The sequence below is a fragment of the Lepidothrix coronata genome, unplaced genomic scaffold (genome assembly GCF_001604755.1).
Source record: "Lepidothrix coronata isolate B3197 unplaced genomic scaffold, Lepidothrix_coronata-1.0 Scaffold60, whole genome shotgun sequence".
NCBI lineage: Eukaryota > Metazoa > Chordata > Aves > Passeriformes > Pipridae > Lepidothrix > Lepidothrix coronata.
This window is the reverse complement of record NW_016690240.1, coordinates 2,859,671-2,883,927: the sequence shown is the minus strand read 5'-3', so window position 1 is coordinate 2,883,927 and position 24,257 is coordinate 2,859,671. Positions and strand designations below refer to the sequence as shown.

The window sequence follows — 24,257 nt, the reverse complement described above, 5'->3', positions numbered from 1 at the left end:
TTAAAAAGAAAACCAGAGAGGCACACCCACACACAAAAAAACCAAAACAACAAAAACATATAAACAAACCACCAAACAACCACAACACAGAACAAAGCTCACACCAAAACTGAAACTGATCTTTGTCTATTACAAAGACCTGAAACATTGGCCTGAATTCTGCACCTAGCTGGTCAGGAGAATGTTGCAGACTGGTACTAAGTGCAATCCTTCCTTTGTGACACTTTTATGTGTAACATCCTTTGAAATAGCTTACAAATATACTTGCTACTTTGTCAATGAATAGGGCTTTTTTATCCACAGTGTCTCTTCTAACAGGAAAGGGAACAATTCAACAGCCCTTTTGCTGGATCTAGTATCCGTAAATGCGTCAGACAATAATTAGAAAGTCACAACACACAACGGCAGTGTAGGAGCTGCTTAGTGTGATCAGTCCAGAACTGCCAAAGAGAGTCCTTTTAACACAATTTTTCAGAACATAAATGTCAACTTGAGTCTGGGAAGCAGGGAAGGAAGAACAAGGAAGATAGGAGCGTGCAGCTCAACCCTCTATTAACACAAAACTATAGGGAATTTTAATGTTGTGCTGGGGTAAATGGAGCCTCCTGCATTGCAACAAAGGAACAGATTTAAGGAGTATGGCTTTGTGTAAAAGGATACCAACAGAAGTGAACTAACATACGGCAACTGTTACTGAGAAGCCCACAACCAAGCCAAGAATTTCAAGTGGTCGCAAGACCTTTAACACTACCAAAACCACCAGCTGCCTCTTGAACAACACAGAAGATATGCACAGTGCTTAAAGCCACCCTCACATCCCTCCAAACTGTGCTTAAGAACAATGAAGGCTACTGGCCTTACTGCCAGACAGGCAGATTTATCATGAGTGATAAATACACACTTGATGCAATTCAGAGCACAAATTCATAGAGAATATTTATAGAAAACACGAATCTTTAATCACACTTAGCATCCATGATGGAATATCCATTGCAAATACATCTGCTGTGGTGTTTTGAGAATTCTGTTCTTGCTGCAGTATTCTATTTATGTATGGCAAAAAAAAAGCAGGAATATATCAGCACAAGAAGGTGGTAACCCTACTGCATATGGAAAGACTCTGAACCTTACTTTCCAGAATACATGTAGTCACCTTCATTTCATAAGTAATACTGAATTTAAGCAACCAAAATAGCACAGCTTCTGATGTTAAAGGTATATTTTTCCCATAGCGAATCTTCACAATACAGGCATATTTTGGATGCTCAGTCTAGCTCAGTAGGCTCAGCGTAAGTTACAGATTTATAGCTCAGCTCCTCTCCACAGACAGTGAGTTTTATCTCAACTATGTGGCTGCTTTTAGTTCAATCAAGTCACTTTGCAGGGTACAGCTGGCAACAGTTCATCACACGTTACAGCTGCCTTCTGATAGCTTGAGAATTACTTTGCAGCTTTTCAGCTTTGGGTTTTGTCTGTGTAGTTGAGTTACAAACACCAAAGCAAACTACAGTACAACTGAGACATGTTCGAGAAGCAGGTGGAACTGAAACTTTTTAACAGAGGTTTTAACAGAGAGAGATATGCTACCAAAATAGTATGTGAAACTGGGAAAATACTGAGGAGCCTAGAATTGTATTTCACTTTAATGAAGAGCTGTTGTTTAAGGAACCTGATATCTAGGGCAGATTTAAGCACTGCCCTGCAAAGTGCCCAGAAGCAGAAGAGATGGTAGGAAAGACTAAAAAGCAGAAAAAGCTACAAGTAACAACCACTTATGTGTATGAAGAAGTCTGTAGTAGGTGCATGTTTAGAATTGGAAAAAACATTGAGCTGTTTGCTTAGTTGGTGGCAGTGTTCCATGCATGAGAAATACAGCTGGATTTTATTCCTTAATGTGGCATTCAAAATGGTAAACCATACTAGCACAGCACAGATGTTCTTTTGACATATGAGCTAACCCAAATTCAATATATATTTATATATATACACACATATGTACTTTCATTAACCAATAAAGAAACCTGATAGCTAATAAAGAAGTTGTGATCCTTCACAATTATAAGCAGCCAGATCCCTCCCAACAGAGAGGTCTGACAGAAAGGGCAGGGACTCGATCATCTTACCTGTGTCTGACATTACAGAGCCCAGACAGCTGATCAGCAGCGGTCAGTACTGAGTGTGCTGCAGATCACGAAATCCAAAGACTGCTGACTGGGCTGTTAAGAATCTGAATGGGCTGTACTTTTGGAAACTCCTGCTACTATATACAGAACAAGCAGCTGTGGTTGTACATCTTTCAATAGAAATCCAATCCAGGTTACAGAAGGAAAAAAGGTGACTAGGCTGGTGGATCTAGAGCAGCCTAACATACATACATTAATGAAGATGACCTACTTACATTTTTCATTTTAAAGGATTCCTCCTCCAGTCTTTCCACTGCCAGAATGTTTTCTATTGGAATGCTACACAGAGGGTGATCACCTGCAGAACACACAGACACAGATAATGAGCAACTTATTCACAATTCAACTTCACCTTCTGCCCTTATTCTAAGGGCTGATTCAGTTTCTTTGAAGATCATTTTGACTGCACAAAAAAAGAGGAAAATCTTCCCCTCAGCAGGGATTTGCTAGCATGGTCCTTAAGTATTGTCTTAAGTTCATTTCTGTTTTCAGCTGTACTACCTTACACTAACAAACCTCAGAAACTGACTACTGCAGCAGGATGCAGGATATGTACTGAAAAGGTGACAATGAAAGAAATCATTCCTGTCAGCTGAACTGATCTATGTGGATGGTGGTGATGTAGGATCTCAAAGTTGAGTGTGAAATAATGACTGGCATGATCTGAACATGTTTCCTTATCTGTCCACTCCCTATGATGGAAGGAAGTGGTATTTGTTGTGTACTACTGAACAGATAGGAGCAATTTTCAAAAAGCAAAATCCTTGCTGTTAGGCAACATTAAATGAACACATTTTGAAAGTTCAAAGGCTCCAGGCAAATCCCTGTGTACTGCATGCAGTTGTGGCAATGCTACAGAATTTATGAGAACAAGCTGAGATGCACCAGAGAATGTTCTGTATAAACCCAAATCCCAGTGTAAAGTTTGCAAGTTTTGTTTCCTAGGACAATCTACTCAGCAACTGTGAAACCTACAAATGATGTTGATATTACACAAATGTTATCAAATACTTTGCTAACTTACAGGGCACTTTGCTATCCAAAAAGCTTCTCTAACAGTCTATACAGACATCCTAAAAAAAAGGGCAAGAACATACAGGCTGACAGACTTGCCTGCACTGTACCTTCTACAGTCACAGATCTAGATCTCAGTCTTCTGTTCATATACAATCCCTATGTTTACTCTTCACTATAACGTATCAGAAGAAGACTGGCAAACCTTGGTTACCTTTGCTTTTCTGATAGGTAAACTCATGGTTTGTCAGGCGAAACCATCTCTTCTTGAAATTTTTCATACCAAATCGTTTTCTTCCTTGTGCTCTCTTGATCATGAACCTAGTAAACAGGATACCAATTGTTACAATACACCAGATTTTATATGTACATACATATAAATATATGCATAGATATAGAATACATATTTAAGTATAGAGATGTATACATATATATATACACGCACGCACAGACATGTTATGGCACTTGCAAAGCTTAAGGAGGGGACGCTTTTCTAATTATTGAGGTCTTGTCTTGGCAAGGAAAGGAGTCACATTTGGATAGGTTTAGTGCATGTGTTAGCTAAGTCTGTCCTTTTTTCATATCTAGATAAGGGGCAAGACATGAAACTTGACTTGTAGCCTACATAGGGGCTCTTGTTAGTTGGCTGAACTGCAATTTGTGCTCTTGCTGCAGTTACAAATACAGCTAAACAGTTTCCTAGTACAGCAGAAAAAAGCAGAATATGGTTAGTACTGCTCTGCTAAGCTTGACCTGTTGACTCTACAAGCTTTATTGTTTTGGTTTTTTTAAGGCTGTAAGAAAGCTCAAAAAGTTTTGAATATGTTAAATAATTAAAAGGCATGTTTAAGGCCTCTGGAGCAGAGGGACTGTACCCTTACATGCTTTAATCACTCTCAAGCTCTAGAAACAAAATCAGAATGTTCCACAGTTTCATTGCAATTTCACATTGACACTGCAGTTGGAAACCTGTTTTCAGTAACATACAAAGTAATCTGATGGCTGAAAACTAGATACCACCTCCCCTTTTGTTTTGGCAGATGAAGGATGCTCATTTAGTGAGTTGTCAGTTTTAACTTATTGCAAACTTAAATGAGTTTATAAGAAACTATGATGCATTCACCACCTTCCTAAAATCCACTAAATCAATCCAAAAGCTTCAAGGTGACTTCGGAAAGCCTAGTGATTTCAGACTGCTCAGCATCACTTTTGATGATAAAAACATGTATGCATATGCAATAGAGAGTTGATAACAGCTACTCTACACATTACATTAATTATTGTGCCAAATACAGAACTGTATAATAGAGCGAGTAAAAACTACTTACTACAGAGTAGTTTTTATCAAGTAGGAAGGCACTATACAGCACAAGGAGCACACAAAGAGAACAGTCAATTACTTGGTTGAAGATTTTCAATAGCAGAGCTAAAATGCTTGGAACAGCTAATACTGCTTCTTGCTTGTGGTATCTTCAGTCAGAAACAACTACAATACATCTGACCAAAATGCAGGTCTATTTAAAGCTCAAACAGAAACCCAAGTTCTTTCGGACCTTAACTGTTTTGCAACCAGCTGGGCTGGTGCCTGATGCTCATTCTGAGTTGTGTGGGCAAAAGCTGACAAGGATTGTAAACAGCAACAGATTTTTTTTTTTTAACTGGTTCTAGTTACACACCTCTCATTCTTAAAATGGTCAGACAGTTACTGCCTTGGTCCTTAGTCCTGGAATACTTGGCAAATATTGAATTAAACCATGTGATTTAGGTCATCACCTAAATATGAGGGCAGTAGCCCTCATATATCAAGGTTAAGGCAAATTTCAAAGGAAGAGCCTTTGACAACTTACTCTTCAAGTTAGTTTCTCATCCTACTCATGCCAACACTTAAAAGGTGAATTAAAACTGAGAACTCCTATAGAGCCTTCTCTCTTTGAAAAATGCAAACTCCATACAGCAGAGCTAAGAGCACATTCCTAATTAAATCCTTCATAATTGACATAGCCACAAGATGAATGTGCTCTTATTTTCCAAAGACAGGTGAAAAGCAGTCAAAGTCACAGAAGTTACAAGGTTGATTTCTTTGTTTCTAGCAATTGCAGAATGTGTGAGAAGTCAGAGCAAACAGAAGCACAAAGGGAGAAAAAGTCCAAGACGAAACCCATTTCAAGTATGGGTTGTTTGGAGATTCTGTTTCTTCTCACACTTATGGTAGACCTGAGTCTGGATCTGCCTTAGCCTTGCTTGGAAGCATCAATGTGCCCTTTTCACCTACAAAAACAACTAGTTCTCCTTTTAATTCTCTTCCTTTTGAAAAGAACCAGGCAGGCAGCCTGGTAGGCAGCGATGGCAATACTGATGCCAGCAAATCCAAGTGCCTATGCCTAACCTTTGGTAGTGCACGTTCATTCAAAAGTACATATGCAGGTAAAAACACTGCAAAGGCAAAAATAGAAATCCCACTGAACAGCCATTCAATCCAAAGAAGAATCAAAGGCTTGTGAAAATTCCAACCCACTTCCCATGACATAACACGACAATAATGCAAAGCATTAGGAAAAACAGACTGCTGAAGGCCACTCCTTAACCTTGAGAACAATTTGCATGAATACTACTTAAGAAGTGCCTAAAAAATGTATGGTCTCTTCTTAATCACTTCCAGTGAGTTCATCAGGATCCATACAGTGCTTCTTGGAGCCTCTGCTTATAGATAAAACTCCTTTATTCTCTATTTACAGCAGGTTTTTGTTTTAAGGAAAAAGAAAAAATGGTCAACATCAAGAAATAGATAACAAAATGTTCTCTGCTGGGTTTACACAGGCATTTCAGGATTGTTAAACAGAGTACTTCCTCCCCAAATTTAAGTCAGACAAGTCTACTGCTGCACAGGACATGCTGTCAGCCAGTAGCTACAGCAAAGCAGCAACTGCCTCTACCATCTTACCTGCATGAACTATTACCATCAACTTTCTTTACTGTTAGTTTAAGAGTCCTTACAACAGCAGCCACAGGCCGAGCAAGAAAAGACAGAAAAAAATCAGACAGGAGCAAAAGAAAGACAGAGGCAGAAAAAATGTTTTAGAGTTAGAGGGAAAATGTTACAAACTATAAATTTATTTTGAAAAACAAAAGAATGATAAATGCATGTACAGAATTAAAATAGACAAAATTGCTTCTAGGGACAGACGCTTATCAGAGAAGTAAAGTGAAATGTTGAGGTTAACTGATGAGGTAGTCATGTTTTCACCAAATATCTGGTTTTTGCATTACTTAAAGTGACCATGAAATCTTACTTTCAAGCAGTATTTCACCTTATTGAGTGTTGAGAAGAATTTGTATTTCTTTACTTTCCTCCTCCCAGCTCAAACAAGTTGTTTCCACAGTGTACTTCGATGATCTTAATTACTCAGTTTTGTAACACAAAAAATGTCAACAATTGGTATCTAAAACTAATACAGCATACGGAACACGCTTCCCAAAAAAGCAAAGGTACTAAAACGAGAAACTGTTCCAAGTGCATCTCAAATTTTCCTTGAAATGGCCATGATAATGGTTAGCATATGGATCTTATAGGGCAGCAAAAGCAAATTCCATTTGCAGGCTTTGCCCTCATTAAGACATTCAGTATCTGCCTTCACACTGGAATTTTACAGCTTTTGTTCACTGCAGTTCAGGAAAAAAAATCAACATGATTTTAATACAATGCTGATTTAAGTTTATTTTGCCTTAGCCGAGCTAATTAAGTTCTACTTCTCTGCTTCTCTTTCCTCCACTTATTTCAAAACATAATTAAATTAAGATGTTTAAATCAAATGAAAATACATTAACATCAGCTATAGCAACCACAGAGAACAGAAACAGCAACACAAGAATTTTCCTACATTCTTCCCTGAATGCATGGATGGAATAGAGGTGGCAGAAGAAAAGACAGCTGCCTTAGAATGGTGGCAAACACACAAGTAGAGGGTTTTGTTGCACATGCATACTTACCCTTCTTTAAGCAATATAGGCTGCTCTATGCTCTTGTGATCTCTTCTTCCTGAAGATGAAATTAGATCTAGAAACTAAGAGGTGAACAAAAAGCAGATATAAAAATGAGAGGACCACATCACCCAAATAAAAATCTTTAACATTTGTACAGCACAGAGCTACAGAAAGTATTGTAAAAGTAGTTAAACAAAAGGTAATGGCAGAAGCTTGAGAAATTTGGGAGGTTTCCTGGGTTGTAAACTAAAAATAGCACACATGCTCTTAAGCAGAAAAACTGCAGATGATCAACACTTCTTGTGCTTCTCCTTTGTTATACCTATCTTTCACTTCCTTTTGGACTTTTCATCACAGATCTGCAGCATGCTACAAAGCACACACATCTCACCTCTAAGCAGTAGCTCATTAATCCAACCTAATTACTAAGTAGAAATACACCCAAAGAGATTCTACGATTGACATGCATATAATTTGATAAAAGTTTCTTGAACGTTACAGTTATCAGGAGTCTGCTTTTTTCAGCACGTTTCCTGGTTTATTAACAGTATGTATTATATTCTAGGTTTCCAAGCTTCAGCTTCAACAACACAGCAGGATTTTCAGAACATTCATATGCATTACTTACATTTTTTACTGCATCTGCATATTTCTGCTCATTGAAATAGTCATAAAATGTAGCCATGTAAGATTCCTTGAAATTGGCCTGAAATACAAAGCCAAACCCAGGCATATCATAATACAGTTTATACAGAAAATATTATTGTTAACAGCAGTAGGTCAGGAGGAAAGCCAGAGCTGATAAGACAGGGTTTTTTTCTGGCCAGAGGTAAAATAAGCAATTTTCATGTTAGACAGCACACATTCAGTAGTACTAAGTTTTTATTTCAAGAAGGTAGCAGAATGCATTTCAAATGTTCGGTTGCTTCAGTCAGTAATACATTATTCAAAAACCTTCAAAATTCTGCTTTGGTTTTTAATCTTCCTCCTAAAAGAAGCTGACAAAAAGTGTCAGAAAAGGAATTCTACTATTTCAAAGGATTCATAATTGAGGTACACAGTCACCTACAGTTGCCCATAGGTGACCAATGACCAGACCACCAATGACCCCAAATTATCACCGGCTATAGCAGTGTGGTGCTTTAGGTACACTTATTTCAATCAAACATCCAGAGTATGGGCATCTAGGTCTAATCTCACAAAAGACAGACAGAAAACTGAACTGGAATGAAAAGTATAGCCCTTCCCCTTACTAGGTGAATTCTTCTCAGCTGAGTTTTAAAATGATGAAACAATCCATAAAGCCCCGTTGAGCTGCTAATCATGTACCACAGACAAGTCGAGAACTTCAGAGGTTCTCCTGATCACTTTCTTCTAGATGGAAGGAATGAAAAGCTCTGAAACAGACTTCTAGGTTGGTCACACAATTTTGCTTTACTGAAATCTAGTTCAGATTAAGACAGATTTAGTTTTCCTCTGTGCATGAGAGGCTTATAATCAAAGCAAACATAACCAGTTTTGCATAAGCCTAGTGCAACTCAAGCATTTTAAAGGCTTAATTATAATTAGTGATAGAAGAATAAAAAAAACCCCACTTTCCTAAATTAAGCCTTTAAATGAAAATGGCATACTTACAGATTTAGATTTTGATAAGCTGCCTAGTGTTTGAATGGTTTTAGAGATAAGTGTCAAAGTTCGAGAAGTTTGAGGATCCTAGGAAAGAGAACAATATTATAGGACTAGCTACTTAAAATATAGAATAGATGAAGGTAAACTATATTTCTTCTTTCTTATTTCACTTGCAGAAAAGTAACATAAAATTAGAAAAGACCAATAAAACAATGAAGGCAAAAGTTGCCTTTTTTAAAAAAAGGTTTTTGACTCTTAAGCCATCCTGCTCCATAGCTACTCTACTGATTTGAGAAACAAAGGCAATCACTTGCAAAACAAAACCAGAGATTTCCTGAAGACTGCCCGTGTCCTTCCCACTTCCAATGAGAACAACTACTAAAAGTCTCCAAAACGTTTCCCACACTGCTGACAATCAAACATTAATGTAATGCAGCAAAAATGAAGCAAGGTCAATCTTTTCCACAGCAGCTTAGACTCTCTACCTTTTTTGTCCTTAAATTTCACTGTTCTTCCCATTATCTCCCAAGTTCTACACATACACAGCCATTCAACACATGCTTCATATTCAAGACAGATAGAACAGATCTTTGAACTAACAAAGGTACTTTTCCTAAAGGCTATTAAAAGAATTAAAGAAAGAATCTCAACATACAGACTATGGTGATGGAACTGTAAACATAGCCAGAAAAAAACTGATACAGTACTTACTGGATGGTGTGGTGTAAGCTGAAAGAGGTTTGGAGAAAGAATAGCAGGAGCAAAGAATCTCAGGAAAATAAAGCTGCTGACAGCTGTATACCTCACATCTGGGTCACCTATTTAAAAAAAGACCTCTACTCAGCATTTCAATAATCCTTCCTTAAAAACCTCCTGAAATTATCAGAAAGCCAACTCAAGCATGTGCTGGAAATGTATATATTTGTGAGTTAAGGATTAACTGATGATAAAGGATTTGAAACCAGAGATCATCTAGCCTAAACCAAGGAAATGTTAATGACAGCCCTTTTAAAAAAAGAAGTGGGTCCATGACACAAGCTACAAGGAGAACACCATTCACTTTTGATTTCATACAAACATCTGCTATCTATGCAATGAAGTAAGGTGAATAATTTACATAGTTAATGAAATGTTCAGCACAGAGGCCAATTCTCAGTTACCTAGTTGCAGACTCCTAATGTACAGACCCCTAATGTATCTATTCCAGTTGGTAGTTACCGAAAACATACTATTTATTTACTTTAACATAAACCGCATGACAGCACAGTTAATGCTTTTTTGCTTGAGCTTTTCTACTCCAGAGTGGTTGTTTAAAAGCTGAATTTTTATTACTCCCTCTAAAACTTCCTTACTGTAATCTGCTTCCCTTCCTGAAAAATCATAGGTCAGTTGTTTTGCCCAATTCCAGTTTTATATTCCCACTCACTCTCAGAGCCAAAACATCTAGGAGGGAGTGGAAAGAATTCTCTCTTGACAGCCAGAAAACCTTTGCAGCACATGGGCTTCTAGGGCAATGAGCTTGCAATAACTCTAATTTATAGACTGGCCTTTATTATAGTTTGACATATGAGGAGAAAGTAATTCTGCTGCATGAAGTCTGCAAAACAAGCCTTTACAAAACCCTGAACATTTGCAAACTGAACATACTTTGCAAGTACTGAACTCATAAACACATACCATCATAATAATTTTTTTAAATGCTGTTTTCCTCTAAAAGATGTTGAAGAAAGAATTCAAAACCATAATTAAAAGTCATGTTCTTTGTGGAATGAATAACCAATGAAAAACCTGCATTAACACACTCCAAATCATATTTTAGATAAGCTGCTGTTCAATTACTAAATCCATCAGGGATTTAGTAAACACAGACTGTGTCTGTGTTTAAAAGCTATCAATTACATAAAATAAAACAATATATAGAAACTCACCTTGAAAACGTTTGGCAGCTGATTCTCTCAGTGAAAAGAAAATATCACACATCACTGTAGGGCAGCTTACACCAGATTTTGTAATTACAGTAAAAATGCGATCAACATATTGCCTCAAATTTTCCTGAAAAAGTGTAAAGATGTATGACAAAATTAGCGCAGCTTTCTGCTGTGGCAAGTGGCACTATTCCTGGTTTTATTCATAATGGCATCATTAAAAGATTTTCACTTTCAACATTATACACTTGAGAAAAAATCTCACACTCAATTATACTCTCTTTGGTAAATGTAAAGAGTAACAATATCATTCCTATCAAATCCAAACATTAAATGATACGGTTTTATGGCATATCATTCCTTCTCATAGCACCATTTCTACATCATCAGCAGAATCACAAAATCATTAAAACTGGGAAAGACCTTTCAGATCATTGAGTTGAACTGTTAACCCAGCAAAACCAAGTCCACCAGTAAACCATGTCCCCAGGTGCCACAACCTCACATGCTTCTTGAACATTTCCAAGGATGGTGATTCCACCACTTCCCTGGGCAGCCTGTTCCAATACCTGAACACCCCTACAGTGGAGAAATTTTTCCCAATATCTCTAAACCTCCCCTGACACAACTTGAGGCCATTTCCTCTCATTCTGTCACTTGCTGGGAGAAGAGGCTGAACCCCACCTTGCTACAACCTCCTTTCAGGTAATTGCAGAGAAAGATAAGATCCCCTGAGCCTCATTTCCTCCACTCTAGCCACAAGCTAAGTCATCCTTGTCCTCAAGGGCAGCAGTAGAAGTGATTAATTTTCTACAGGTTTATAGCATAATATAAAGCTGTTGTAAAATAATTATAAGGGTGGTGTTAAGAAAGCTTGCACTGTATTCTAATGAATGACAAAATTATTTGCAACATCAAATGTTGCAAATTACTGAGGACCTCAGTTAAACCTGACAGTGTAAACAGAGGTTGTGTCTTCAAAATCTAATGCATACCCTGTTATTTTCCAGGTTTTCACCATCTTTTAATTTCACAGGATCAATTTCACAAGGTTTATGGACCTGGCAGATCTAGAAAAAAAAATATATTTAACAATTAATATTTAAGTTTATCTACAAGTAGAAAAGGTTTTGTAAAAAGTATACTTCTTAGTTTTTTGAGGTAAAAGGCAAAAGCCAACTTTATAAATAGTATTTTTCCTTCTGACAAAGCAAATTATGTGATCTTTATTCTTTTCCAAAAAGTAGTAGCATCAATTAGTTCTACCCTTTCCTTCAACTGAAATGGAGAATTTTTCTTTAGACTTTCATAAGCAAGGCTGTTCAAGAAAAGCCCTGTTTCCAAAATAGTCAACTTTGGAAGTACATCCATATGTTTTAAAACTTGACACTTTCTGATGAAACACTAAGACAACAACAGCCGAAGAAATTGCCAAATCATTTAAAGGAAGTCTGTGGTCTGAAAGCATTGCCCAATTACTGCACTAAAATACCCACACTCACCATTCTGCACTGGATAGATAACCATTGTTATAATACATGCATCACATGCACAGTTATCTAAGAATAACTGTATTCCTTTATACCCACTGGATTAAATGTGTTACTTATAGCTTTACAATAGCTTTCTGTTGTATATATTCTTTACTCATTAAGTTATTACTTTACTAATTTCTCAGAAACACTATATGCTATATTTTATAAAACAGAGTAATTTAGGTTAATAAATAGACGTTTTCTTTTTCATTTAATTCAATCCAATTGTTTCTGAATTAGAAGACTCAGCTGTGGCTAAAGGAACACACAAGATTTTAATGTAGAAACAGACTATTAAGACTTACTCCTATAAAGCCATCTTAAAATGGGAAGTAATAAACAGTATTTGCTCCCTGGAGGTCTTTAGAGGGATATTTTACCAAATAAACAGTCTAAACTGTTCTTACCTCATCTATAATTGGCTTTAGTGTAACTTGCAGGTAATGCATTCCTGCCAGTTTCATTGTCTCGTCAATGCACTTGGAAGTTAATGAGTTTCCTCTGAAAATGGTGTTTGGATCTCTGGAAGTGAACAATTTTCTGTAATTCAGTGTCTTTGTAATAAACTGCTAATACATGGAAATAAAAGCAGCAGTGAAAGGTGACGAAAACCTGGGTTTGAATACACAAGCAAAACTCTCCCTTTGACACAGCCTGCCATTAAATGCAGTCACACAGCATTTAGTGCACTTCCAGGTATAACCGAAAAGCAGTAGTCATGGAAAGTCCAGAGGGACTACAGATCTTCTTTGTATTAGTGTAGTGTGCTCAGTGCACTATCCAAACTCACAGCAACATGCAGGCCCAAATCAAAGGGGTTTACAATATAAATGGGGGAAAATCACCTGTTTTCACATCCTACTGAACAGCATTAGTTTCACTAAAGGAAGGAGGCAGTGATTACAGTCTCACAACAACACCGGACATTACACATGACCTACTACTTCGACCTACAAAATAAGCATTTGTAAGCTGGGAGGGAGAAGAAAACACAGTCATCTTTTCTAAAGGACTTACAGCACTGCTCTGTGGTAACACTATTAAACACAGTGCAGATCCCAGTTCTGCCCTGAGACCTGATGTCATGCAGACTCATCTCATGTCTTTCTGAAAAGTCCCCTGCACAGAATTCATCTTGTACTAGACATACAGCCACTGTGATTTGTAAAGTTTAGCTAACAGCACTATCATGTACCTGCAATTCCTCGCACAGCAATTTACGTTATTCAAATAGGTACATAATCAATGACCTCATCTACAACCATATCATCAGACCCTGTGCCTAGTGACAGCAGATCAAACTTGATATGAAGTTATGTGGCTGCTCTTGTACATACACTGAAATCTTTTCTGTTGTGTACAGCTTACTACAGTTGTACTCATTTACAAGCAGTGAATAACAGGATGAATTGCTTTGCTAGATTTATCATTTTGTTTCACAAAAAGAGTAAGCTCACTGCCTGTTACAAATGCCAGAAAGCCCTGAAAACAAATGCCGTCTTTGCTGTTTTCTCACAGGAGCATGACTGACAAGGGAGCAGCAAATTTCCTCATACTGCAGCAACCAAGCTCTTTCAGCCAACCTGCAGTACAGAAAAAAACCACCTTCCTAGAGGAAGGAAAACACTTGATCCCTCAGACACTTTTAAAAGAGCCAACCCACACAAAGACTTTATTTTGTACAGAGGAAGCTCTTACTTCAGAGTCGGTATCTGTCATTCCCATTACCTCCCAATTGTCTCTTCTACTGTTAGTCAAGAGCATCACTACATAGGCACAAGGCTTGTGGCAACAAATGTTCTTTAGGACCTTCCTGGTGTGAATACTAGATCTTACACTACTGAACTATCAGCCCCCCAGTAAGCCAAACAAGGCACTTAAAAGAAGCAACCAAAACAACCCAACTTTGTTTTCTGCTATCCCATGCCAAATCCAATCCCATCTTTGTTCCTCCATCCTCTAACTGGAAAAATTATACATACAGCTTGCCTTAAATATTCATTATTAGGAAGAAACTTGCTTTTTGTTTTGAACAAATTCAACAAACACAGCACTAGATGATTTATTAGCACACGATAAAGCTGAAATGATTTCATATGAACAGCTGAAGGAAACACAGAATTTTACAGTTATCAACTATACTTAACATTAAAAGAATGAAAATCCCTGCTTTTGATCTTACAATAGTCTTGCAAGTAGATTTCACAAAACACGATGGGAATTCCTCCAAAAATCAAACTCACCAGATCTTGAGAGCAGTGAAAGCATTTATAAAGAACTCTGCTACTGAGCTGGGAGGAACAGGAAAAACTCTGACGTTTTCTTTTGAAATTGCATGATTCTAGAAACTGAGTGGAGCATCCCAGCACTAGCCAAAGCACAGCAGGTATGTTTGATAGCAAAGCTGCTGGTTTTTGGTACTTACTGAGTTCTCTTCACTTCAGCATTCGCAATGGCACTTATGAAAGGCACAATTCTGCCATAGTGTAAGAAAAGCCTGACAAGAGGTATGGCTGCTTCCTGTTTTTCTCTGCAAACTTCACCCAAAATGTGTGCAGCTGATGCTGAAACAGGCTGAACAGAGGAAAGTAATAAAAACTTTGAGAAATCCTTCCAGAACAAGCATCCTTCCTTTCTTTTACCATTAGCTCCATAATGCTGAACCCCATACAACAGTTGCAACGGCCAGTTACCCAACATGTCTGTACCTAACATAGGTGATGTTACATCCCAGTTTTTGTGGGCTGTGAGTTCTGATCGCAAGAGGGCAGCACTTTAAAAACTATTACAGTACAGTCTCTTCCCCCCCCCATTTTTAATGGCTGTCTTTTCACTGAATGTCATTTGCCTGGGAAGCAAGTGAAGAGGAAGAACTCTATTTAACCCTTTACAATTTCAAGTCACAGTGAGTATAGAACCCAGTTCTTCCACTGAAAAAATAAAAGCGCTGCTACAACTGTTAAAAATATACACAAGGGCACAAGGTCCAACTCTGACGCTTCAGGAATAGTTCTTGGTTTGGGTTTTTCTCAATTATGCAAGCAAACCTGTTCCTCTCCACCACAGGAAAACAACTGGTCAAACTGAAGTTTACTTTGCATTTTCACATGTAAAATTAAAAAGTCACAGAGAATATGCTGCTGTTAAAACCACTGGTGTTCCTGGGTGTGCCTTCACCCGCCATACTACATACAGATAAAGATCTCTGCAAGGACTGAAAACAAGCACCAGGTATATGCAAAGCTTAACAAGGCTCTCAGGTGTGAAAAAGAAGCTGACCTCTCTGGTAACTAAAAAACTATGGTGCCAGCAAGATAGTGACAAACATTCAGAGACCCCTGGGAGGATGATCTGCAGGTAAACAACAAACAATGCAAGCAAATTACCTCGACATCTGCAGATTTTAGCAGGACGTCTCTAAGTGGACTGTAATAGTCTGAGGAAAAAACATGGTCCTCAGTGTAAACCACATTTAACCTTAAGGAACCAAGGTCATCAGGTTTCAATGACTTGTTACCATTATCTCTGGGCTGCAGGAAATACCTGATATGCAAAAAATAAGACAGAAAGTTTGTGCTGAAACACAAGATTATCTCAGGCTATATGTGAACGTATAGAAAATGTACAGATACACAGAGTATTTATATATGTATCAAATCCTTGAGAGCTCTGAATCAGGGTTTTTAACTAAGTTTGCCAGTCTATTTTGCACCAACTGCAACATGGGAAGTTCTGAACATAAGTTTTATGTAGTTATGATTAAAAACTCACACACTAAAACCATGGCATTGCTGATAAACTGCAGTAAATAATATCATAAACCCAACATATTAGAACTCCCACACGCAACACAGAGGCAGTCTGAAATCTCTAATCACGTTATCAAAACTTCTTGTTCTTACACTAGCTAAGATTACTTTGGCTTGCTTACAAAAAAGATACAAATTAAATCCATTTAAACTTTATCACATAGCAGTAATGACTCTTAAGTCTTCAGAGGAGACATATGTTTCTACTTATTCTCCAAAAGAAAAATGTCAAATACCATGCTTCGTAAGAACTAGACTGTCGGAGAAATTTCAAAGGGAGTCTCAGTTCTCCTAGAAACTCATCACCAAACTTCAGGTTACTGGCATTCCAAAGATCAACCCTATATTAAAAACAAATAAATTAAAAACATTAATAATAAATTAAAAATAAAAACAAATAATTCCAACCTTTTTTCCAAATTTGTTGGGTTTTTTCCCCTTAAGTCTATGAGTTAGAAAGACTTAAAACTGTACAGCAATGGTTTCCAAACAGTAAAGTGATAACCTTACCTTAGATTTCTGAAGCCATGCAATTCATCTCCATGAAACATCAGTGAAAAAAATAATTTAGATTAACTTTTTCTCATCTGTAGTGTTTCCATGATTGATAATGATAAAGATTCGGAGGGCTGGGATAGTTTGGCTATCCCAGGAAATGGAAAAATACAGGTAGAATGACACCAGGGGAAAAAAGTGCAAATTTAAGGACTCCATACTGTCAGTTCCTGTCTAATTTGGGATTACCAGCAGCTAAGTGGCAGCTTTATGGAATAAGGTTGGATGTCTACGTAGTCCTTCCCAGCACTTTAGCTCCTGGAAAGACTCACTGTCTCAAGCTTACATATTTTGGGCACCTAAACTAGCTCTGTAGAGATATTCAAAGCCTCGGGATATTTTCTACCATTTTGTATAATCTATGTATTGACTGAAGCTTACACAATTTTTGGCACTTGGTCCCTCACATTTGGAAAGTTCTGGTATGTATCTCTAGATGATACTTTCTTATGCTTTTTAGCACTAGGATGGAAAACAACTGCACTGAGATTCAAAGCAGAAGTACTGGTGCCTAATCTAGCATCTGTAGATAAATGCTACCATACCCACCTCGAAGCAAGGGTTTCAAACTCCAAGGTAGTGGTTTCTGTACATATTTTAAGATTTCCTCTGTAAGGTACTTTTATTATAAAACAAGCTCAGCTGACTATTTTGCAGCTAAGAGAGATTGAACGTGGCATAATCTTTGGGGGGGGGGGAAAAGTTACATGGGAAGAAATACAGGTTTTCCAATAATGATGATTTTTAGAAGAGCAACTTTAATTTTGATAAGTTGTAAAGTCATTGTGTCCCCAAAATCATGGACGTACTTACACAACCTTCCTAGTCTCAAGCAAGTCACAGCAGACTTGTCAAGGCATGGATGTTGAGAATCCTGCTAAAGGTTTATCCTATCTTATCCAAGAGCAGAGGACATCACTTTTATATACTCTGAGCCTTGTATCTGCCAGCAGTGTCTCATGCATCAAGTATCATACACTAGACATACCATCATCTCACATTGCACATGTGCTAGGTAAAGTTCTTCAAATATTGGTATTTTGACAGTATTTCTGCAGGGCAAGAATGCTCCAAAAGGAAAAAAAATTCTTTGAAAACTCAACCTCCTCTCCCCTTTCTCCATATTTGGTGAGTTGTTATCTTGCTAACAAGTTCAGGTAGCTAAAAGCAGCTTCAGGAGGAAAAGAATCTTTAAGTCTATTTACACTGTCAAACTTACAATTTACTAAGTATTTACAGGCTGCTGGTTTCTAGTTTATCCAAACTCTTTCAAGATGCCAACTAGCAATAACACATTCAAACAAAGGATGTTCCCCCCCAGCTAAAGAAAAAAATCAATGCAAAGGATCTGTACATGAGGAACTAGCAAGTTAAAGTAGGTCTCACACTACACAGTAAGCAAAGCAGGCATGTAAATTCTGAAATTATTGGTTTGTGCTCTTGGACTACAAAGAGTGAACAGCATTTATTAAAAATCTTAATACACAAACCTCAGAGTCTAAAAGACGATTGTTTCCCAAGATTTTTAAAAGGCAAAATTATGACAAGTATTATTCTGAAACTGGACAGATTGTAGTCACAGAAAGAAACAAACAGCAGAGAGGGGGAGGAGAAACAATGAGTTCACCAGAACATCTGGTCCCCAAGTGTTGATATGTGCTGCCTACAACTTCCTACACCCACTCAAAAAGAGAAAACTTTCATAGCTTTAGAGAGAAATCATGAGAGACTAAGTCTCCTCTTTACCCTGTGGTACTGTATTTTTCTCAGGAGAGAAAAAGAAAACAAATCCCCAAACCCATAGATTGTGTGATCCATCCAGAGGGCATGAGTGCAACCTAACTCTCACTAAACACAGTGGAGGAAGTGAGCGGGGGTGGAAGGGGAACCTGAGATGGAAACAAAAACACTCTGTCCTACAGGGGACAAAACCTCTGAGCAGAATTTGTCCAACCAAGACTAACACTTCATCTGCTTTTGCTTATTATTTAAGTACTTAATCTTTACCCAACTATTTTGTAAGCCTCCTCTCAAACTACTCATCTTCACCACACTGTGATACACTGGTTTTCAGGAATGACAGACTTTTCTGAAGCTCAGCTCCATATACATTTTTGTTGCAGTCATTTGACCAGAAAATATACTCAGTAAGTAAAATAACTGTATAATTTCATTTAGTCCAGTAGTACAAAATAAGAATCACTGAAATATTATGCAATGTGTAACCACTGCCCAACAATGTCTAGGGTCCCCTTCCAAACTATCACAAAAACTATCAGAGAATCCTAGCTTTCACTTCAAATCAGCGTATGGCTGAGCATCATGGTTATAAAGACTAGACTGGGACTCCCAAGATGTGGTTTAGTTGCCCATTCCATCCCATACATCCCATGGGATATGGAACATGCTACTTAATATCTGCCTACACCATGCAAAGCTTTGAAGAAATATAGTCTAGTGCTAGGACTACATCATCTGCTGTGCTGCAACACTGACACCACCAAACCAGTACAGCACTGCACTTGGGTCTGTGTTTTTTCTCCCATTAACTAGCTGTGAAGTTGCCCCTCAAGCAGCTACCTGACACACTGCCTGACACAGATGTTCTCAGAGAAAGAGCACAGCTTTTGTGTCTCTCACATAGGAATAGTTTCCCTTTCCTGCCTCACAGAGCCATGGCAAACACAAATCTATTAATGGTCTTGTAGCACTGCAATACTACACTGACAGGCTACATGAACCAGCAGCTGACTGTCAAATTAGAACAGCTCTCAATCCATTCATTCGTGAACACAGATGCATCTTGCTTGCTGGGACTAAGTACTGTTCCCCTTCCCGGTATTCCCTCCTTTCCTTACAGTCAGCTGTGCTTCTGAAGGAACTAGGGAACATTTGGGAGATGCCTCACTGCCTCTCATGTGGGAATACCTGGGGAGGAAGAGGGTGCTACTATTCTCCCTCAACCTTTCTTCCTCCAAATCCTAGCATAAAGGAGAGGGGAATTTCTCATCATCTGATGTAGATACAGCAATTTTCATCTACAATGCATCCAGATCACCAGATAGCCTAAGTCTCCAAGTTTCAACCTATGTGATGGTATGCTGCATGTGATACCTTCAAATTTCATACCTCCTATTGTTTTCTTCTCTCCACTCTTATACTCGTCTGTCCCTAGCAGGGCTTAAAATAGTACTGAGAGGGTGGCACGTGGTGGGGCAGGGCTGTTTTGGTTTTGAAATCAGAATAGCTCTTTTCCTGTGCAACTGATTTCACTTTTATCATACCAGACCTTGCAATAAGGGGTTAAAGTTTGGCAGGCAAAAGAGAAGAGAAACTGCCTCTGCCCCAGAAAAACTCTGAGTTCAAGAGTTTCTTTCCAGGGAAGAAGGACCTTACAAGGGTTGCTAAAAGTAAGCGATAAAAGAAAATACATTCTTTAACTGAGAGCATCACAGAGCCTCTGGGCTCTCCTGGGAAACTGAGGGAGGGAGGAAAGGGGAGCAAAGACAAAAGGCTGTGCTTCATGACAACCACACATTAGCATACACACAGTATACACAGGATACAAAGGAAAACCATCACACACATTCAAGATACAATACTGTGGAGGTAAATGAACATACAATGATGAAGCCCCATCTTGATTCATCAACAGTAAAACCATGCTTGCCACTTTGAAAACATGGTCTACTACAAAGTTACACAACTTAGGAAGACAGTTTTATACCAGTGAAGTATTTTATATTACCTAATCTCCATTTTGTCAACTTCATCAACATCTTCAATATCAAAATGGGATTTCTTGTTGTAGCTACTGGGTCTTGTAACCTAATAAAAAGGAAGAAACTTTAACAGCTTATCTGACACAAAAACTTTCTGATCTAACTTGTACAAAGCTTTGGAAGATCACTGCCTTTCACTATCAGCAGATAGTGACTTCAGACCCGATACTGAAAACATTCATGCAAGTGAATAAACATGTTGACTAAACAGATTCCTGACTATACAAAAGTGCTGGCTACAAAGTCATAACCTGGAGTTACTAGATACTCCATACTTTCTTTACAGAGAAAGAACATCTTTAATATTACTATAGCACTTTGAGTTTATATTAACAACAGAAAAACACTGTTGGAAGGAGCACCAATTTTATAATCCATCTAGGGAAATAAAAGGGCAATTAATATTTGGGTTTTAAATACAGCTGTACAACAGATGCCCTGAGGCACTCTGAGGAGAGAGTGGGGGAGGAATGAAAACCACCCTTAAAAACACTTTGCTGTGTATCCAGTTAGAATTGGGAAGTTCTGCCTGCCCTGATATCCTGGAAGTCAATTTAACCTGTCCACACAACAAATATCAAGCAGACCAATTGTCTAAGAGACCCTAGCCTATGTTGTGCATATCAGAATATAGAACCAGCTGCACAGTTCACCAACCATATTTCCAAGACTGATTAAACAGCAAAGCACAGGTAAAAAACCCAGAAAGCTGTAAGTGTAGAGCATTAGCAAGAAAGGTTTTATACAAACATTTCTTAAAATTTATTTTCTAGCATGCCTATAAAAAGACTTTGAAGGTTGTGTTTTTGTATAGTGTGTCAGAAACTTGAGAAAAAGGCTACCCCGCCCAGCTGAAACCACAGCAGGAACTGACCAAATGCAAGGGTGTATGATGTGTGGGTTCAGCTCTTGGTTGCACAAAGAAGCTCAACTTTATTGTAGGTTTGAATACAGTTGCGGCTTAATACTTCCCACTCACAAAAACTGGCTTTTATTGTAAACTTGACTTCTTGGTTTTGTACTGTACATGAGACGCAGACGGCACAAACAAGGGAGGCAACAATATAGCTGCCTAAGTGGGGAGGAACCAGAGAAGAATCTTTGGCACAGGACACTCAGAGCCTTTTGTACGTATGTCTGTGTGAGGGAGGAAACATTTTCAAGGTGATACATAAAAACTAAAAGGTACTGGCAGCACTGGAGACCAAATGCTACAAACTAATGAAATCAAAATTAACTGGCAAGCCCAAAACCAGTGTATTTAAATACACTTCAGGATCTAAGCACAAATATCCTCACCCTAGCCTTGCAAACACTGTCTTCACTATTCCTGCAAATTTTCCTACATAACTGCAAATGACGTTTGCTACTACCACTGTAAGCTAATGGTGTCATTGTCAATGAGGAAGGAAGCTTTTAAGTCTTATTATCTGTAACACATGAGTTGTTTTAAAAAGCTATAGTATAACTTATGGCATGTCCCTTTTAAGTAAACACTTTCCTAAGAAGTTTTGCTGGAATCTACTTGTATGAGTATCTCTGTTTACCCATACGACTATTTAGTATGCACATTAATACAGCTCAAGAGTGGTATTCCTAAAGAGACAGCTCTATGGAACTGAAGATGAGGAAACTCCCAGTCCACGGTGCTGAACCAGCTGCCACATAACATTTCACAAAAAAGGGGGCACAATTCTGCTGTGTTGGTCCCCTTCCTCAGGCAAAGCTGAAAAGCTGTTTATTAGCTGCTCGTTTGTTTTCCAGCACATGCAGGTTCACAAGCAGGTTCCCAGCACTCCCCCCTTCAGTTCCTGAAAGAGGGCCATTTTCCTGTTACAGAGCTCCACACCACACTGCAGCTGAAGTGGTGATGAAAATGGCTCCTAACCATCAGGTGCAAGTTTCACTCACAGCATCCCTTAAATAAGGTCCTCTATTTCCCAAACCAATTACAAGCTACTTTCCGTTCAGAAAATTAAATCTGCGACTTTTTAGTTGTAGAAAGGTAAGGCCCCATTCACTGCCTTTTACAGATCAGCTTCTTCTTGGAGGCATGGCCAATCACTGTGCTAGGAGACTGCAGGAAAGCTGATGAAGCTGTTTAGAAGCAGAAAGTGACACTGCTGTCAAAAGCATGACTGTGTGCAGCTCCACAGGAATTGGAGCACTTTGCATGCACCAGCCACAGGTCTGCCCACATCTCATTAGTGAATGTATTTTCCAGTCACAGCAGTTCTACTGAACCTTGTTCCTTGAAGACGTTCAGCCTGATATGTATTAACTACTCTCCAAATGACATAAATCTATGATGGCTCTGTCTGTACTAAGGGTATGTTTATGTTTCAGAATTCTGGCTGATTCAGACATTTCCTAAGCTCTGCTCTTACCCACACAGAAATCATTTTGCTCTGAGTTAGCAGAACAACTGGGGCATGGGCTTGAGTTCAGGTTTTGCTTCTGCCGGTACTTGCACGCAACCCAGCTCTCAGCAGAAAGGCAAACTAAGGAAGCCTCCAGCCCCCTCCCTCCCAACTCCAGCTGGAAGATGCTTTGTGTCTCTCTTTCCTTTCCCAATATGGCACCACCTGACACGTTCAGTGTTTAAATACCAAATGTTTGCTGTTTCTGCAGCACACAGAAGGCTGAGGAATCAGACAGGTGAAGTTTTTATGGTTTATAGTCTGAAATTCCCAGATTATATTCTCATTTAAAAGTTCTCACTGACAGGCACCTCCAGAATTGCCTGTGTTAAGAACAGGGAAGCCCATTTTAGTTTATTTACATCACTCTTGTGTCACTGCCAAAGACTGCAGTTCTGGGCCAGGTGATAGACCGAAATCCTGGGCAGCCTTGAGCAAACACAGACACCTCAATGCAGTTTCAGCACTCAGGATCACAGAATCTTTCCCCTGCCAGCAATGCTCATGCAGCAACTCCACAGAGTCTCAAAGAGCCAGGCGCAAAAGCTCACTGCTAGCAGGGTTTCTAGGATCCTAGGATGAGATACACTGGCTTAGTGAAGGAAAGATTATCTTAGATAACTATCCTGGCCAACCCTCATGGCTTCCACCCCTTTGGGTACTGAGAAAGTGCCCCTGCCAATAAAGAACTTGCTATATCTGTTCCTTGTATCCAAACACATTACATCAACAAGAGCACGTTTCTGCTGGTACGACAGACTTTAGATTAGTCAGTACAAGTATAGGCTTCTAGGCAAAGATAGTGGTTTGTAGAAGAAGGAGGAAGACATAAATGCCAAAAATGATGTGTGCACTTTAGATCTGCAGTGTACCAGCACCTGTATGACTCCTCTCTCCCCAGCTATCCTTTCCTGATAGTTGTCTGTATCCCAGAACTGATTTGAGAAACCACATCCCTAGGCACCATCTCTATGCCAGCAACAATTTCTTATGCAAATGTGACCTGAATGATGCAAGCCATATGAGTGGAAAGGGCTTTTCAATATATGCCAGCTGCACTGGGCTACTCTGGCTTTTTATTGACTTTGTTGTTCCAGATATATTCTTGAGGTGTCTACTGAAACAGAACAGTTAAGCAGAGACCAGGACTATGATGTCCAAGAGAAAAAGAAAAGAGAAAGATACACATGCTTTAGAAGACAGAATGGAAAGTTTCAAGAGGTATCTAAATTATAAACACATGCACATATATGTATGGCCACACCACAATTACAGCTACTCTTGCCAGAAAGAACCTAAATGAGAACTGTCACACAAGTTATACTTTATCTTAACTGGATTTGTTGAAAATGCTCTGTATTAAATAAAGCTGTAGAGGTGTCACCCACTTGGAGAAAAGGCATTGGTATTGCAGCAGACTGGTA

General features: G+C 38.6%; 1 protein-coding gene across 3 annotated transcripts in view; it reads right to left on the bottom strand.

Annotated features, from left to right (window-relative positions):
* RASA3 (RAS p21 protein activator 3) overlaps positions 1 to 24,257 on the bottom strand; it is a 129,154-nt gene that overhangs the window by 6,367 nt on the left and 98,530 nt on the right. The window contains exons 8-21 of one of the 3 annotated variants that reach the window (XM_017817379.1): positions 20,380 to 20,459; positions 16,313 to 16,417; positions 15,654 to 15,810; positions 14,693 to 14,841; positions 12,675 to 12,789; positions 11,728 to 11,802; positions 10,736 to 10,859; positions 9,519 to 9,625; positions 8,814 to 8,891; positions 7,807 to 7,884; positions 7,185 to 7,258; positions 6,139 to 6,186; positions 3,412 to 3,518; positions 2,399 to 2,481 (exon numbers count right to left, since the gene is read on the bottom strand). In XM_017817379.1, coding sequence (XP_017672868.1) covers positions 2,399 to 2,481; positions 3,412 to 3,518; positions 6,139 to 6,186; positions 7,185 to 7,258; positions 7,807 to 7,884; positions 8,814 to 8,891; positions 9,519 to 9,625; positions 10,736 to 10,859; positions 11,728 to 11,802; positions 12,675 to 12,789; positions 14,693 to 14,841; positions 15,654 to 15,810; positions 16,313 to 16,417; positions 20,380 to 20,459 — 1,380 coding nt within the window. Of the gene's footprint in view, positions 1 to 2,398; positions 2,482 to 3,402; positions 3,519 to 6,138; positions 6,187 to 7,184; positions 7,259 to 7,806; positions 7,885 to 8,813; positions 8,892 to 9,518; positions 9,626 to 10,735; positions 10,860 to 11,727; positions 11,803 to 12,674; positions 12,790 to 14,692; positions 14,842 to 15,653; positions 15,811 to 16,312; positions 16,418 to 20,379; positions 20,460 to 24,257 lie in introns of all 3 variants that reach the window. The other 2 variants (XM_017817380.1, XM_017817381.1) reach the window with 2 other exon arrangements.